At 40.3% G+C, this 17,787-nt stretch overlaps 2 protein-coding genes across 2 annotated transcripts in view; one reads left to right on the top strand and one right to left on the bottom strand.

The window, feature by feature from the left end:
- Positions 1-1,401, bottom strand: part of LOC137405645 (prolyl 4-hydroxylase subunit alpha-1-like) — a 30,751-nt gene extending 29,350 nt beyond the window's left edge. The window contains exon 1 of the mRNA XM_068091971.1: positions 1,326-1,401. The gene's annotated coding sequence lies outside the window, so the exon portion shown is untranslated. The remainder of the gene's footprint in view (positions 1-1,325) is intronic.
- A 3,311-nt stretch (positions 1,402-4,712) lies between these two features.
- On the top strand, positions 4,713-8,663 carry LOC137407069 (uncharacterized). Its single transcript, XM_068093675.1, has one exon. The coding sequence runs from the start codon at positions 4,713-4,715 to the stop codon at positions 8,661-8,663; it is 3,951 nt and encodes a 1,316-aa protein (XP_067949776.1).
- Positions 8,664-17,787: the final 9,124 nt, after the last annotated feature.

Below are 17,787 nucleotides of genomic sequence, written 5' to 3'. Positions count from 1 at the left end.
ATTGGTTATCCTTAATTCTTGGCAAACCAACTTTGATTCATCATCATCAACATCATTTACCACCCATTTCTAACCCTGAACTATTACCATGATAAATATATGTATTTGTTGTTGTAAATATATATATATATATATAGTGAGCCAGCCAGCGTTGTCCGGCGTTGTACGGGTATTAAAAAACAGTTAATAAACAGTGGCAGGTAATGTAGCTGCCTTTGGCTAATTTAAGACACCGTGAGAGCAATCTTTAGTGATGTTGCACATAATGCAAAGTCGCTATGTGTATTTTAACTAAGCTAATGACTCATATCGCCCAATAAATCCATTGCATCATGTGTAGCTTAATGGATTAGCATGTCATCTTGTGCACAGGAGGTTCTGAGATCAAATCTACGACGATACAATTTTTTCATTGCTAGATTTTAATCACTTATAGCTGAACTGACACCGAACAATGACAAAATTGGAGATAAATTACAGTACATGTATATACATAGATTAGCAAATTAATATAGCATAACCTATATAGTAAATTAATTCTACATATAATATGCTGATTGTGTGTAAGAGGGCCTCGTAGAGGTGAGCATTAAATTTATTACAGCATTACTGCTTTGGAAACCAAAGACATCTCTTGCAGATTCAGCTTTATATTGCTTTACATGCACGCCTACACATTCAATCATTTTTTCATTATCCCGCTCTTTCACTCTTTGATATGGCTTTCTCTTCTTTATATGCTTACATGCTTTTGAAATTTTATTCTTTTTATCCAGCCATTCTCCCTTCCCATTCATACTTAGCACTACAGTAATGATTGGTGTTTGGTCATAAGCGCTGCTAAACACAGAGCAATGCAAAATAGCAGACAATGACTTAGTTTGCAATACTTGTACGCCAGGTAAGTATCTAGTGTCACAACATAGAACAAATCAGCTTTGTTGGCCGTGGCCTTCACTAAACCTTACTGACGAAGCCACACTAAGTCAGGTATAGCCGATAGGCCATGTATTCATGATCTAATAAGCATTGCCAAGCCTGGATGAGTGTATACTTTTATCTTGTAGCCAACAGCACAAAATAATGTAGTTGCTATAATGAATTAAAAAATGTTCACTCTGTAGTTACATCAAGTGTGTATGCACAAAGCAAATTCTTCAGCGTTTCAGCTGCCTACATCAAGCGGCCGACAAAGCACAAAGTACGTTATAGCAGCAAACGCTATAAATAAAATAATTTTAAGCATAATTACGTAAAATATTGCAATAAACTAATATTAATGTAATGTCGTTTAGTCAAAACAATTAGAAAAAAAGTAAACCAACCAAAAGCTAGGTAGCTTCAGGGTGTTCGGAGGTACTTTTTGCGAGGCGCGGCAATACGCATTTGACGTGTTTCGGATGGTTGGTGGACGGTTAGGCGACAGTCACTGAGACGACACTTTTGGGTCGAAAGGCGACAGCTTCAGACGAAAAGGCGATAATTCCGGGCAGCATTAATTCAAAATATCAACTCTGGTTATGTCGTTTGAATTAGTATAGTGAACAATGCCAACACTAACAAGGCACCCACTTCATTGATGCCCAGATCGGAAATCTTGTATTAGTACATTTTTCACACATATCTCTACTTTATTTCATTGGCTTCTATTAACTGTTATATCCACATTAATTTGATTACATTATTCTTTTACACACAGAATTTTATATATATATATGAACAATCTTTATTGTGGTAATCAATAGTCATATTTTACAATATGTTTTCCACAAGGTACCACAAATGTTATGTTGTATTAAAGCTCGTACCAAATATCCTAACCAGATGGTTATTGTTCGAAAGAAGCTGCTGAGATTAATCTGACTTTAATCACCCAACTATCTTTCTGTTTATTCTTTTCCACAATTTTAAATCATGCCAGTTTGTCTACTCTACATTCTCACAAGTCATTTAGACAGTCACTACTTTCTTTTTCACTTCCTTCCTTGGCTGCTTGTGAAAAGTGGCAAGTTGCTTATCTCTGTGTCAAGACTGAAATTCCTTACCGCCTAATATGTGACATCATGGAGGTACCAACTTTTTCAACCCCTTTGAAGCAATGGATTCTTGAGTCACTAGCATACCCTGGTTGATGAATAATTATACTATCGCTGGCTCATGTATTTGGACTCTCAGTAGTAACTCTCTAACTAATGTATACTTCTGTTCTAATTGCAGTATGAAAATAAATACATACATTTGAGTTTGGCTTGATACATTTTAATAAATTTGCTTTTTGGTATATTTATACAAGTGTGTAAAGCTGATCTTTATCATATATATGTATCTTTCAAAAATAAGCATAAACTATTTGTTTTTTGACAGTGACTTGATTCTGATTGATACTATGTAAATAAACATTCTCTACTATGTAATAAACTTCTCTATCCTATTTAGAATGACGAGATCAGGTTCACTGTTATACGATTGGCAACTGAATATTGCTTTCTACTAATTCTAAAACTTACATGAAGAAATAATTTGAATTACAGGCGTATAAGTATACACAGTCACACGCAGGTACTTGGATGCCCTTGCACTTCCAATCATACACAAAATTAATAGCAGGAAGTTCCCTACACCACTCATTAATAAAGCTGTCATTGAAGTTCAAGCCGCTGACTGTCTATGTAATATCTACTATTCTTTGATGAAGTAAATAGTCATGTAAAAAAAAGAGTCATTGTGCGCGTGAAAATGCAAAATATAGTCTATGATGTGGCACATGGCAGCATTAACCTACAGCTACAGCTGAGAATATATCACAAAGATCTTTGTGGTGTTGATCACTCTTCATTGTCTCAAACTACAAGTTGTGCGTGCCATCAGGATCTGTGACAAGGGTGATTTGGTTAAATATTTCAAGTGACTTTAAGGGTAATATGGCATCAGGATCGGTTGATTTCTATGGTTTGGAATAGGTCATTTCTCCATAAGTTTTCTGTAATGATGTTTAATATTCTTGCGACAAGCTGCAGAAGTTAGTAAAATATGGATATATCTTAGACACCTATGACAGAAAAAGCCTTCATTCTTCATACTCAAATAAAATCTGAACAAACATAGATCAGTGTAAATCACTGTTTAGCCTATTGAGTCTGCATTATAATCACATTGAATTATTATCATAATTGTAAAGAAACAAAGATAAGAAAATCATCTTTGCCATAAGTAAATGAGAAATCACAATAATAGGTAAGTGTATTTTCATCTCAAGCAAAGAGCAAACTTCTCTCGCAGGCTACTGTGAATTTCGATGATCGAAACCATAAAATTATTTTTTCTCGAGGTGAAATAACTCTAAAATTTTAACAATCAGAGACTAGGTAGTTGACAAATCTTGACAATCGTGACTTTTTGAACCGTTTTGAACAAAAATGCTGATACAAAACAAGTTTTTGTATTTTCATTGAATAAGCTAATTGCAATTTTTTTTTAAAACTAGTCTTAACATTTTGTTAAATGTTTGGGCTAGTGTAATCATAGATATCCCACCAATGGCGTTAAAAGATATATGCCACTATTTCTATTTATAAAAAAGTTCGTAAAAAGAAAACAATAACATTGTTGTAGCAAGTTTATCAAACACTTGGTAAGCAACAAGTCGCTAGTACTTTTATTCAACACCAAAACACAACTTTTACTTAGCACATGTACATAGTCTGCACAAAGTCATTGCATCAAGCGTAACGTAATGTAAGCATTGCATTGCCATACGCTGTCTACAACAAAGGAACAAACTGTACAATCCCAAATCAATGCTATAATTAACACATATCAAATGCATTCCGCATCCCCTCTTGATCTCAAAATCAACTGTTGTAAAACCATACAGCATAAAATCTAATTGATCTCAGGGTTAACTGACCTGCACAACCATTGCAGCACAAAATTGGATAACTACTTAGGTAGACGTCTATCTTGAACAGGTCTGTTTTCAAAGTCACTACAGTGCACCCTCAGGATACAATTACCCTGCTATACGATTTTTTCACCTTACAAAGTTGAGCATGGTGGGGTTTTCACCTCATTATACGACTTTTATTTCACCCTATGAATTCAAGAAAACTGTTGCTTGGGTTCAAATTTGGCAGCCGATGTGCTTATTACATACGTCGAAATAACAAAGACTCCGAAATGCGGTTAGTAGTATGTGAATTAACTATTCTGGACCAGAATTTTCGCCCTGGCAATTTTTGTCTAAAGATGAAAAAATCTAGAATTTTAGATAGTATTTTAAAAGTTTTTTAAAAGTTTTCAAAATCCCAAGGATTTTGAAAAATGGAGAATGTGAGAAATTTGTACGGAGAGAAGGTACGGCTGCCAAAGAGCACGCGACTGCAGGACCTAAGTGCTGGTCACGCTTGCCATTTGTACCTTTATTATACAAAATTCTTTAAACCATGAGAACTCAAAATCAGATACACAAACTCATGCTGATTTTAAAAAAATGGATATTAAAAATTCAAAAATAAAATGGAGAGAGTTAGAAACAGGCACGGCTGTCACCTAGGTGACACGTGACTGCAGGACCTTTCGGTGCTGGTCACGCTTGCTTTTTTTGCAACTATTTATTATACAAAATTCTTTAAACCTCTGATTGTCTATTTATTATACGCTTGACTGAACATTAGGTCATTTGATGTAGGCTTAAAGCATGAAGTTTATAATAAATGGAGAATGTGAAAAATCTATACGGAAAAGGGAATAAGAGTTGGCTTCGGCAAGATGCCAAGCAAAGCGGTATTAAAGGATACAGCAAAATGAGCAAAGCGGAGCTAGCGTATCATGCGGGCGATCGATCCATGGTAATCGGTAAAACTAGTAAGGGTATACCAATAGTGATAGACGGTACTTACAAAAAGCCACACCCGGATGATGCCCTCCGCAATGTGAGAAACCTGTATGGAGACTCTACCTCCAGTCAGATGAGGGAGGAGGCGAAGCGGATGGGGTTTGGGAATACAGCGAAGCTGAGAAAAGCCGAGTTAAAGGATATTGTCGATGGCAAGAAACGTCTTACAGTGGATGACTTGAGTATGAAAGATCTAAAATCTTTAGCTCGAGCCAGAGATATAACAGTTGGGCCGCGTATGAAAAAAGCGGACTTGGTGGACGCATTGAGAGGTGTTGACAGAGCGCCACGGGTGGAGATAAGAACCACTTTTGTAGATGAGGTCACCAACAAATCTACTATAGATGTATCCAGTTATCAATCAGCCAACATAGACTTTGTATGGAATCACGCCAAACCCGTCATTATAGGTAGGATTAATGATGCGTTTAACCGAACTAAAAAACTTCGCGTAAGTGCTGAAGTTGCATTCTCCCATCTAGAGCGTGGTACTATAATCACTCGATTCTGGGGTACCCCTAGAGAAGGCGCCGTACCAATCCTAGCATCAACCAATCTGGATGAAGAATTAAACAGACAGCTAGCGAATATAATCAGAAAAATTGATGAATTTACGAACAACGGTTCGGGGTGGATTTTGGAGCGAGTATCTAGATTTTATTTGGAAATTTATCGGTGGAAACCTCTAAGAGGTGGAACGTACAAACCAACCCCTAAAGCTTTAGCGAACAAAAATGCCATCATAAACGTCAACAATGGAGGTGCCAAAACAATGGCAGTGATAAAACGGATTGCAAAATCTATGGACATTCCTTTTACTACCAAAACCGAGAAATCAGCGTTAGTTAAAAAAATAAAAGAAATAGATCCAGAGGCTTTGGATGATAACAAGTGCTTGTTGTGGGCGATACTCTCATGCCTATACCCATCATCTGATCACGTAGACAGGTTATCAAATTACACGCCATATCAAAACAGCTTGAATACCAAAATGTTAAAGTATCCGGTGACGGTAGATCAGATACAAAGGTTTGCTAACAAAAACAAACTCGTGATTAATGTGTTTGAGTGGAAAGACGGCGGAGTGGAGATTGTCCACACGGATAACCGGTTGTATACTGAGAAGGCGGAAGGTCTCCCCGAGGTTAACCTGCTTCTCTACAAAGATCATTACATGTGGATCAAGAGTATGTCAGCGTTAATGAGGAAGCAAACTGATAACACAGGAGGTCGTAGCAACTATACCTGCCTACGATGTCTCCACCACTCAACGTGTGAGAGAACATTTAAGGACCACATCAAAGGGTGCCTAGCCGCTCACGATGGTACTTGCATCGTCAAGATGCCTGAACCTGGCTCGGTCATGAAGTTTAAGAACATTAAAAATATGGAAAAGGCGCCTTACACCGTCTACGCGAACTTTGAGTCTATTATAGACAAAAATAGCAAAGTCCATACAGCGTGTGGCTACGGCGTAAACCTGGTGAACAGCTTAGGAAAGTCATTGAGGTTTGAGACTTACAGGGGTGAGGATTGCATGGAGAGATTCTTTGCAGAGCTGGATAGAATAGAAGAGTTGATAGATAGCATTCCAATCGCGAAAATAATAATCACTCCGGAGCAAGAGCGAGAATTTAAAACTGTGACAGAGTGCTACATGTGTGGGCGTGAGGCTACGGAAGAAGATTGGCTAGTTAGAGATCATGATCATGTCTCTGGGTCGTACAGAGGCCCCGCGCACAATAGCTGCAATCTCAAGCACAGACAGACAAAAAAGATTAACGTGATATTTCACAACCTCAAGGGGTATGACTCTCATTTAATTGTCAAGGCTTACGAGGGGTACAAGGGCATCGATGTTATAGCGAACACGGATGAAAAGTACATGTCAATGAGAATAGATCGCTTTAAGTTTATCGACAGCATGCAACACCTCAACAGTTCACTGGCTGAACTGGTGGAAGGACTAGACGATCTCCCACACTTGAAACAGGAGTTTCCGGAACACTATGGCTTGTTGGCGAGAAAGGGCGTGTATCCGTATGAGTATATGGATTCTCATGAGCGATTTGAAGAAAAGCAACTTCCAAAGATTATACACTTTAGCTCATCGCTAAACAATCATGCGGGCTTGCAGCCAGGTGACTACCTGCATGCTCAAAAAGTGTGGAAGGAGCTGGGGTGTGAGACTTTGGGTGATTATCACGATCTCTATCTTAAGACGGATGTCTTGCTTTTGACTGATGTTTTTGAGAGCCATAGATCGACAGCCATGGATGTATATGGTCTCGATCCGTGTCACTACATCTCAGCACCCTCATTGTCATGGGATGCATTGCTTAAAATAACAAAACAAGAACTGGAGCTCATCAGTGATGTAGACATGTACAATTTTGTAGAGAGTGGTATAAGAGGTGGTGTGTCTACATGCGGAGGCTTGCGATACGCCAAGGCCAACAATCCTTATGTGGAGGGGTATGATAAAAAGAAACCAGCTACCTACCTGATGTACTTGGATGAGAATAACCTGTACGGGTGGGCCATGTCGCAAAAGCTACCGACTGGTGGTTTCAAATGGGTGAAATCGAAAGGGCTGCCAGACATTAATGATGATGAGGGCTACATGGCGGAGGTAGATCTAGAATACCTAAACAAGCTCCACGACGAACACAATGATTATCCGCTGGCACCCGAATCAATGAAACCTGATCAGTGGTCAGAGTATATGCGCGATGTGGGAGAGCTTGGCAAGCTTGGAGAGCCGTGCTATGCAAAAGTTCCTAAGCTGGTGCCAAACCTTCGAGATAAGCGCAAGTACGTCGTACATCACAGTATCTTAAAGTATTATTTGAAAAAGGGTCTGCATTTGACTAAAGTACACCGTGTTCTCAAGTTTAAAGAAAGTGCATGGATGGAGCCATACATTCGACTAAACACCGATCTTCAAAAGCAAGCTAAGACTGATTTTGAGAAAGATTTTTTCAAGCTCATGAACAATGCGGTATTCGGGAAATCGATGGAGAATGTTCGCAAACGGATAGATGTAGAGTTGACTACTAAAATGAATCGCAAACAAAAGCTCATAAATAAGCCGCGATTCAAGTGTAAGAAAGAGTTTAATGACAACTTGGCGGCCATTCTCATGAGCAAATCTACAGTGGCCTTAAACAAACCTATTTACGTCGGTCAGGCCATTTTAGATCTGTCCAAACTGCTCATGTACAAATTCTTTTACGATGACATACGACGGCGATACCCCGATGCTAGAATGATGTACACTGACACGGACAGCTTAGTGTCATTAATCGAGACAGAAGATTTTTATAAGGAAATGCCGCTCGAAAAGTATGATACGAGCAACTACCCTAAAGATCATCCGTGCTACAGTGAGAAAAACAAGAAAGTGATAGGTCTGCCCAAGGATGAAGGTGGTGGCAAACCGATAGCGGAATTTGTGGCTTTGCGAGCCAAGTCATACTGCGTAGAGGGTGAGGGTTGGGGACTGACAAAATGCAAAGGAGTAAAAAAGTGTATAACCAAAAACCTAAAGTTTGATACCTACAAACAATGCCTGGATAGTGGAGATTCGGCTCCGAATGCCACCATGACGACACTCCAGTCCAAACTACACGAGATAAAAAATTGGACTTTTAGCAAAAAGACTCTGTCGGCCTTTGACGACAAACGCTATTACCTAGATTCAATAAATAGCTTGGCACACGGACATTATAGAATAAATGACATTAACAATGCCGCACTTCTTGAATAGGAAACCAAAAGAAAGTTTAGATGAGTTGAGTCAAAGATGGATCAATGCGATGGAGTTGTTTGATCTCGTCCGACCCCCTGTGTATGACGAATATAAAGAGTCGACGGAAAGATATACAGTTCGAGGTAGACCCATACCTAGGTATGAGAATAGAATGCCACCAGAACTGTGCGTTAACTTACCCGAACTCAAAAAGCTGGCCAAGGCACAAGGTATACCCGGGTACAAAACGATGAAAAAGGCGGCTCTACAAGCCGCATTGTCATAATTTTATACGACCGTATAAAATTACATCATGGAATAAGCTATACCCGCGATGACTATAGTGCCGCCAATTAACAATTTATTTCCTTCGTGAACGTTGCCCTCGGGCGGTGACAATTCTGTTGATGGCTTTACAGAAGGGGCAGGTTTTGGTGAAAATAATTCTGTAGGAAATATAGATGGCTTTACAGAAGGAGTTGATTTTAGTGTCGGTGCAGGTTTGGGTTTTGGTGGCTGTTGTAGTGGCACAGGTTTTGGTGCAGGTTGCGCAGGTTTTGGCTGTTGCGCGGGTTTGGGTTTTGGTGAAGGCTTTAGCGGTGTGGGTTTTGGTTTCGGTGGTGGAGGTTTTATTCCTACGCTATCAAACGCTTGGGCTATTTTAATTTTATCGTTAAATCCTTTTACGCTTTGTCCTAAAGCGTTCAAGTTCAAGTCTGACGGTATCATGTACAGACCTTTGGCTATAACATAATTTGTTTGCCCGCGAGTTTTAGTGAGGGCGTCCTCAAAGTTTGATATAGAATCTTGGAGAGATTGCTTTTTCATGATCAAGTCATTGACCAGAACTAAAAATTCTTGTTGAGACTCGAGGGAGGAACCCGCTTGTCTAGCTTGCACCTGAGCTCCCAGTAAACAGTAGACGTAAGCTCTAATACTATCATTAAGTCTAACTATTCCGGGGGATGTGAATGACTTACTATGATCGGGCACTACCCTTTTGTAGTCAAATGGGTCTTGAGTTACCGAAACCATTTTAGTACCCGCACTCGAATTCCACTCCGGAAACTGGTAATAAGTACCCCAACCATTGGCACCACTCCGTTGTACATCCATATCCGTCTTATCTTTACTGCTTGATGGATATTTTGGATACGGTTTGTGATGCCTGCCTAGATCAGCCAACTGTTTTTGTAGAGAACCTACTTTACTACCACCGTCTTGTATGATAAATCCGAGACCTCTGGCTGGTTGATCAATCTCAGGAATATTTTTAGCTGTTACTCTAAACTCATTGAGCAATTTGCAGTACTCGGTTTTGTTGTAAGGATTGTTGCACGGATCAAAATCTCGATCTCCGGGATTTCTAATCTCCATTTGCGCCAACATCTTTTTAGTTTGGTACATAACGTGAAAGTTTAAAATAGCTTTTGTAAGAGGTAGACCTCGTGTCAGCTGATCTTTACTCACACCGCACAAAGCAGTCGCGCAGTATAAGGCAAACTTATATTGCTGAAAATAATATAACATGGGGTCATCATACCATCGATTGACATCATCAAAGCTTTTAACCACTACCGGTGCTGGTGAGATATCGACAAACTTTTTGACAAAGCTATACGATATTTTGTTATGTTCGTCTATCGCTACGACGACAGTTAAGTTGTAAAAATCTATGGGATAACCGCTAGATAGTTGTCCAGTCATTTATTAATAAATGACCTCTTTGACAATAAACAAAACCGGTCGCATTGAGCTCGATCGATCCGTGAAGGCAACCGGTATTAGCCTTAAGACAATTACGTTATATTTATCTTTTTACAATTTGACCGAGGTGACCAGTTACACATACAACGGTAGAACGACTACTATTCAGCCGGGGTATTACACGTACGAGCAGCTCCTTTCCAAATTACCAGGCTCATTTAAAGTTCATCAAAACACTTTAAAGGTTAGTACTGACGCGACGATTACGGGTGGACTAGCCAAACTGATAGAGAATGAATATTTATATCTGACCCCATTGTGTTTGTATTTATACATCGATGGAATAGACACGTCTAAAAATTTATGGAACGGTAAACGATCAAATCTCCTTTCAATTATTCCCATAGGCAGAACTGATGTGGGAGAAATAATACAACACCATCCTACTAATAATTACAAATCCATGCTCATTGGCGAGCTCAACAGCTTAAACGTGTCAATCTCGGATGAACGAGGTAACGCTTATCCCGGAAAATTTATTGCGGAGCTCGAGTTATCGTAGAATAAATGTATGGCAGTAAATCAAAATCTGTAAATGTGCATCAAGTCAAGCTAGATCGGGCGAGGCTTTATGATGGTAAATCCTTGTTTATGCCAGTTATTCCTCGAGGTGGAACTATTAAGGATATTATTCTCTACCGACCGTACACACCCGGAGTGGAATTGGATATACAATTTTTAAATGACGACGAGGTTGTAGGAATGTATTCCGGGTTGTTAACTAATAAACTTCACGCGATCAATCTTCGGGTAGAGGGAATTGTGACCTGTCTCATATTCAGTCCTAATATAAAAGAGCTTATAGTATTTTATGAGATATAATAAATGGCTAGTATCGCGATTATGGTAGTGGGAGCCGTCGTAAACTCTTTAGCGTTCGCCGGTGGAAATTATCTTTTTTCAAAGATTGATAAAAATGGAGCTCAGGAAGAAGCCAAGAGACATAATGCGGCGTTAGAAAAGCTAAACGTTGAACAAGCGGATTACAACATCAAACGAGCCAAAAACCAAGATTGGCTAAACGAGCAAAATGCTCGAAAGCAGGAGGCTACCGATGAAATATACTCGGTAAATTCGGCCTTTGATACTTATGAAAAGCTCTACGGTGAAAAGCCTACACTACCTCACCCTGATTTAAAAGCGCCTTCTTTAGATTACACCCCTAGCTCTGAACAAAAAAAATATGAGCGAGTTTTTGTAGGCGCTGCCACGGCTGCGGGTGTAGGAGCTTCCGCGCTAATCCAATAAGGTAACAATCTTTGCAATCTTCGCAAACCTCAACAATCTTTGTAAAAATTTCTCGTAACAATCTTTGCAATCTTCGCAAACCTCAACAATTCCTCGTAACAATTCCTCGTAACAATCTTTTATGACGCCATAAAAGATTTATCTGTGCTTATTTATTTCATACGCTAACAAAGTTAATACCGCGGCGATGATTATCCACAAGTTGCTTTCGAGATAATCTACAGCATTTTCCATCATGTGCCAAAATGCTTGTACTGCGCCGGAAGTGCTTAGATATCTGTCATGAAAGTACGCGGCCAAGTCTTCCAGATTTTTCTTGATAATTTTGCCAATGCCGCTTTCGATAATATCCTTCGGATCGGTAGATTTAGGAATAAGATCTTTTACCGCATTAGATCCCAATGCATTCGCTACCGCTTCGAATATGGCCGTTAAAATTCCTCCAGCGGCTAACCCACCACCAATGCCTAAAATTAGGTTGCCCTGCTTTCGCATCTTTGCTGTATTATCCGAAAGGTCTCCTTTTAGATCACTGATTAAACCGTTTTGCGCATCCAACTCTTCTTTTAGTTGTTGCAACTTTGCGAGTTCATTAGGAGATTTGTCCTCTTTAGCATCGAGTTGTTGTATCTGCTCTGTCAGGTTCGCAGCTTTTGACACAGCCACTGATATTTGTCCTTCTATAGTTTGAAATCTCTGATCAATAGCTACTAACTCTCGTTCCGGTAACCTTCCCTCTATATCACTCATTTCAAGTTCTTTGCGATAATTAAACTCTGATGTTTTTCTGTTACTTTTGAGCCGATCTATGAAATTTTTTGCTCGGTCTTTCACCGTATCTCCCTGTTTAGATAGGCATGACTTGAAGTCAGTCAAATTGCCTTGATCCGCATCCACTTCTTCATCCACCGGAGCGATGGTTCTAGCATTGGCTTTTTCTACTCTTTTCGTGTATTCATCTTTGTTCAAGCCAAAAAGTCCTTGATATTCCACGGTTGGGATCTTTGGATTCTTGACAAAAAGCTCAGGGTTACGTACATAAGTCAATAAGTATCATAATAATAATAATAATAATACGTATCATAAGTACCTCCGCGCCGCGAGTATTCGTCATAAATATTTATAGCCGCATTTATTCCATCAACATCTCGGGGTTTTACGACTTCAACAATAGCCGAAAACAATCGTTTATCTACAACCCTACCTTTCCCCTTTTTTAAAATTATTTCATCAATGCTGGGCAAGTCAGCTTGAGCGAGCCAATTATTCGCCTTGGATATCGCATCATTTTGTTCATGAATGCGCTGCTCGGCAGTAAATGTGGGCTCAATAAATGATGGTTCTCCCGGGATTTCATCGACATCGGGGTTAAAGTCTTTACCTTCCAAATCCATATTTATTTATTATAATAAATGTATACAGGAGAATTAAACCATAACCTGTCCGCGAGAGACAGGCAGGGTCTAAAAGAGCACAAGATGCGCGCGCGAGTCGTGCACAATCCATCTACAGCGAGTCCTAGCGATGAGCTAGTAATTAAAATGCCCCAGCTAACGCCCAATACAGTTCTTTACCCCAAATCGCTTAATCTAACCTACATTTTCAAACTAGCCAGCGATGGAACTGAAGCGGACATTCCCGATCACCTTACATCGGCGATTGTAGAAAAGTTTAAGATGACCATAAATGGTCAAACTATATCCGACATATCCAACTACGCTCATCTAGCGATATATAGAGAGTTTTGGCATTCGAAGCAAAAGTATACTTACGATCTTACGCATAAAGGTATTCAGTCTACAGCGACTAAAAAGAAACGACATTCAATAAACGGCGCGGCTGAAGACATTCTCGCAAAGATTCACGGTGAGAGATATTCTTTTTACCTAGGATCATTTTTGACTTACGCCGCCTTTACTCCGCAGGCGATCCAAAACAATGTAGAGTTTCATATCAAATTCGCCGCGGGTAAGTATACGCTGACCAACCTCTGCTTAGAATATGACTACATTTTAGAACCCAGTTTGGCTGAAGGTATTAAACAAAAATATTCTAATCATAGTCACATTATCAACGATTACAAATCTCACACGACCAAGGATATACAAAAAGAAGAGTCCGAGTTTGAAATAAACATAAACGTGAGCTATGAAAGTCTTCGAGCGATCGTGGTGTTTTTCAAGAAGGATAACTCTGTTGACACTACATTTTGGAATCCGATGCTAAAAGATGTCGGACTAGATATAGACGGCGCAACAAACCAGCAATTTACATCAAATTACTTAGGTCCCTACTCGTATGAGAACGTGGTCAAGTACTTTGGTGATGGAGAAGCGTTCATCAACCAAGAAAAATTTTACACGGACAAGTTTTGTTTAATTATAGATATGAGGACTTTGAATGATGAAAGATCGAGTGGGACGGGTCGACAGATCAAAGACTATGTCAAGCTTAAGCTATCAAAAGATGTAACGCAAGACGATGGCAAAGCGTTTGTATTTCTAGTGACTGACAAACGCGTATCTTTTGTAAATAACCAACTGAGTAATATCGAAAAATAAATGGACAATCAGAGGTTTAAATAATTTTGTATAATAAATGGACAATTTACTTCCAAAGCATCCACACAACGCAATCATTTGCGGACGAACAAACTCGGGTAAGACTTATCACGCGCTAAATGTAATTGAAAGGTATTACCTTCATGCTTTTGATCACATTTTTATCATCTGTCCCACATTCCATGACAACAAGACTTACAATCGTCCTTGGCTGAATAGGTGCACAGTTTTGTGCAACGGTAACTTGGTTGACAACCTAGAAAGCCTGATCAAGCGACACTCCAAAGGCGGCCAACTGTCGGGTAAAAAGTCGCTAATCATCATTGACGACTGCAGCGCGGAAAAAGACCTCGAAAAACACCGTACATCACTCAGCTGGCTCGCTTTTAGCGGGCGCCATGCCAACCTAACCACTTGGTTCATAACGCAGCGCTACGTTTCGGCTCCCAAAGATTTTAGAGAAAATATTCATTGGGTCTTGGTAACCAAAAACAATTGTAAAAAGTCTTTTGAGACTCTTACCAGCGAGAATGACATTATCCCGTCAGAGCGCCACGCTGAAATAAAGGCTGGACTAGTAAATACTTTTATGCTGTTTGTCAACACTGACGTTGGACAGTATTTGATCCTTAGCAAATGATTGAACAAATATTCTACGCGACGGGTTCACTCTTCTTTTCTCTGGGAAGCTTTGTAATCATCAAGTGCTACCTGACATGGAAACGGTTGTATAATAAAATGGAACCAACAATTTCACTACCGGAGCAGGCTGAAGAGACATCAGTACATGATGCCAACTATCGAAAAAGGCTGGTAAAGGCACGCGTCAAGACGGAAGAAGACCTTGCCAAAATGTCAGAGAATGAAGTTAAAAAGTTATATCTCAAACACGAGCAGAGCATCATTGACAACGTTGCCGGTAACGTATCCAAGGTGTTCGCCAAACTCTGGACAAAATCTGTGTCTAGAGTCGTGTCTGTAGATGAGGTGGAACTGGAAGCTGAACTAAACAAAGACGTCTTTGTCGAGGCATTCCTCAAAGAATATTTCCCGCCATTCTACTACGACTACGGAATGTATTTGGCCCCTTTCTCAGTACTGCTCACTACTGCCAACCACATCGACTACAAGTGGGTAGGAAATTCTCTAGAAATAAATGACAACAGTCAAGAAGAACCCCAAGAGGATGACGCCGATGCAGACTCCTCTAGAACCTCTGAGTGACATTAACGATGAGCTCTCCGCGATAACCCAGCAAACTGAACATCCCGAAGAAACTGAACATCCCAAAGAAACTGAACACGCGTGGATAACCGTCGGTCTCGGTATAGCTCTACTGTTGATAGGTTGGCAATGGTACACAAAGCCACTAGCACTAACGTCTACACCAACTCCCACACCAAAGCCTACACCAACTCCCACACCAAAGCCTACACCAACGCCCGCTGTAAAAGCGAGAATATTCTAGTATAATAAATGGCGCAGATGAACAACACTCTCAAGGATATTGGTAACGCGCTGTACCAAGGCGCTTTGTTAGCTACAGGGTTAGTAGTCACTAGAAAAGCGGTTAAGGAACTGGGTTTCAAGGACAGACCCGTCGAAATGAAGGTCAAGAGTCTTGGCATGTTGTCCGCAGAAATTGCAACGGCTAGCGTTGTTCTGAAGAAACTACAGGACGCCGGACTGCCCGCAAACGTATTTAAATACAAATTTTATACTCTCGAGTATAAAATTTTGCGAGGTTTACTGTGCAGCTTCTTTTGTGCCAGGCATACGCTGAAGCAGCTGCTGAGTTAGCTCTTCTTTAGCCTCCGCTCTTATTTTGTCAACGTCAAAAGACTCGAGCTCCCGACGTACGGCATTGTATTCATTCACAATGTCCTCAAACTCCGCGTCATTAATAAAGTTATCATCCAGCACGCGTGAGATCTTTTTGTTTAGCACAGATATGCCAGTGCACAGAATGGCGTGCTTCTTGGCATGCTTGACCTTTTTCTTGGCGCAGTGCTTCGCTATGGGTGTCAGTACCGCAGCCATCAGACCTGACGCAACACCTAGACCCGTTAGTACCACACCAATGGGCAGCCCTACTATAGTAAGGGATGTAGCGATACCAGCTGTCGATTCCACGGCGGCCAGTGACGATAGAGTTATTTGAGCATTCTGTAGACCACTTACCGCCTTGCTGTATTTCTTGTAATAACCATTCCGATTGTCTCTCAGAACCTGCAGCTCATTGCGAATGTCGCGCACTCTGTTGTACCGCTCAAAACCTCCATCCGGAGGCGCTGTCGGCAGTTTGGGATATATTTTTTCCGTCATTTATTGTATATCTAATTCCTCCGTATCGGGTGGTACAACTTGCAGCTGCTCTGCAGTAAACGTTCGGTCATCAATGCCTTGGAGCGTGTACACGGATGGTTGATTCTCAGCTGAACGAATCTCATCTATGGTGTATACATCTACTGACCAAATGGCATCAGTGGCTCTGTACCGCGTGTCATTGTGCTCTTCTCCGGGTTTGTACAAATACCGCACCAATGAGTCTATCGGCAAGTCTTCAGTGACCTCGTCATACTCGGGTTGTGTTACACTGTCAAGTTTTATAGCATCCATCGGTTTCATATTTATCATACTAGTTTCTTCATCATTTATCGCAGCCACTACACCCGGCAACCTCTTTACCCACTCTCGGTTGGTCTTGTCAGTTTTAATTTCCTCAGCGTACTGGTGAGCGAACAATCTTTCTGACAACGTTCTATTAAAACGCTCTACAAACGCTACCTTTTTCTTATTAAGGCTTCTAGATATTTTTATGCCTTTCTCGTTCATCAGCTCTGTGAAAGTTCCCATAAACTCACGCCCCTTGTCAGACATTATTTCTTTTGGATATTCCAGTGGTGACCTATTATATATACATTTAATAGCCTCAACCGTATCAGCCGCTGTTTTCTTTTTGAGTGGCTCCGCCTCTTTGTACCTAGAAGCGATGTCCACCACTGTCAGCGCGTACTTGTACCCCTTGTCAGTGGGAAGGCTCAGAAGATCAATTTGGTGAGTATGGTTTGGTTGGTCTTGGCTGTAGTGGGGAAATTTTATACGCTTTGGCTTTGCCTTGTAAATCTGGTAGATGGGTTGACGGTCAAGCCAGTTTTGAATCTGACTTCGTTTCAACTCGGGGATTTTTTCATGCAGCTTCCTAGCAGCTGTCTTACCACGCTGATAGCCAGACGGCGAATAATATAGTTTCTTTAGCTTGTCCATTTATTTTATGTCGACGGTTTTTAAAATTGGTTGACGGTTTTTAAAATTGGTTGACGGTTTTTAAAATTGGTTGACAGTTTTTAAAATTGGTTGACGGTTTTTAAAATTGGTTGACGGTTTTATTGTATGTCGACGTATAATAAATGGAAAGGAGAAATAGACAACAAATAGAGCAGAAAGCAAGAGAATTGGCTATAGAAGGCTATCAGGGTATGAGCAACAATGAGCTAGGAAAAGCAATACAGCGAGCTCACTGTGAAGGTCAAGCGAGAAAGTTTGAAATAGAAGGCTATCAGCAA

This window comes from Watersipora subatra, chromosome 10 (assembly GCF_963576615.1).
Source record: "Watersipora subatra chromosome 10, tzWatSuba1.1, whole genome shotgun sequence".
NCBI lineage: Eukaryota > Metazoa > Bryozoa > Gymnolaemata > Cheilostomatida > Watersiporidae > Watersipora > Watersipora subatra.
Note: the sequence above shows the minus strand (reverse complement) of the source record. Positions and strands in the feature narration are given on the sequence as shown.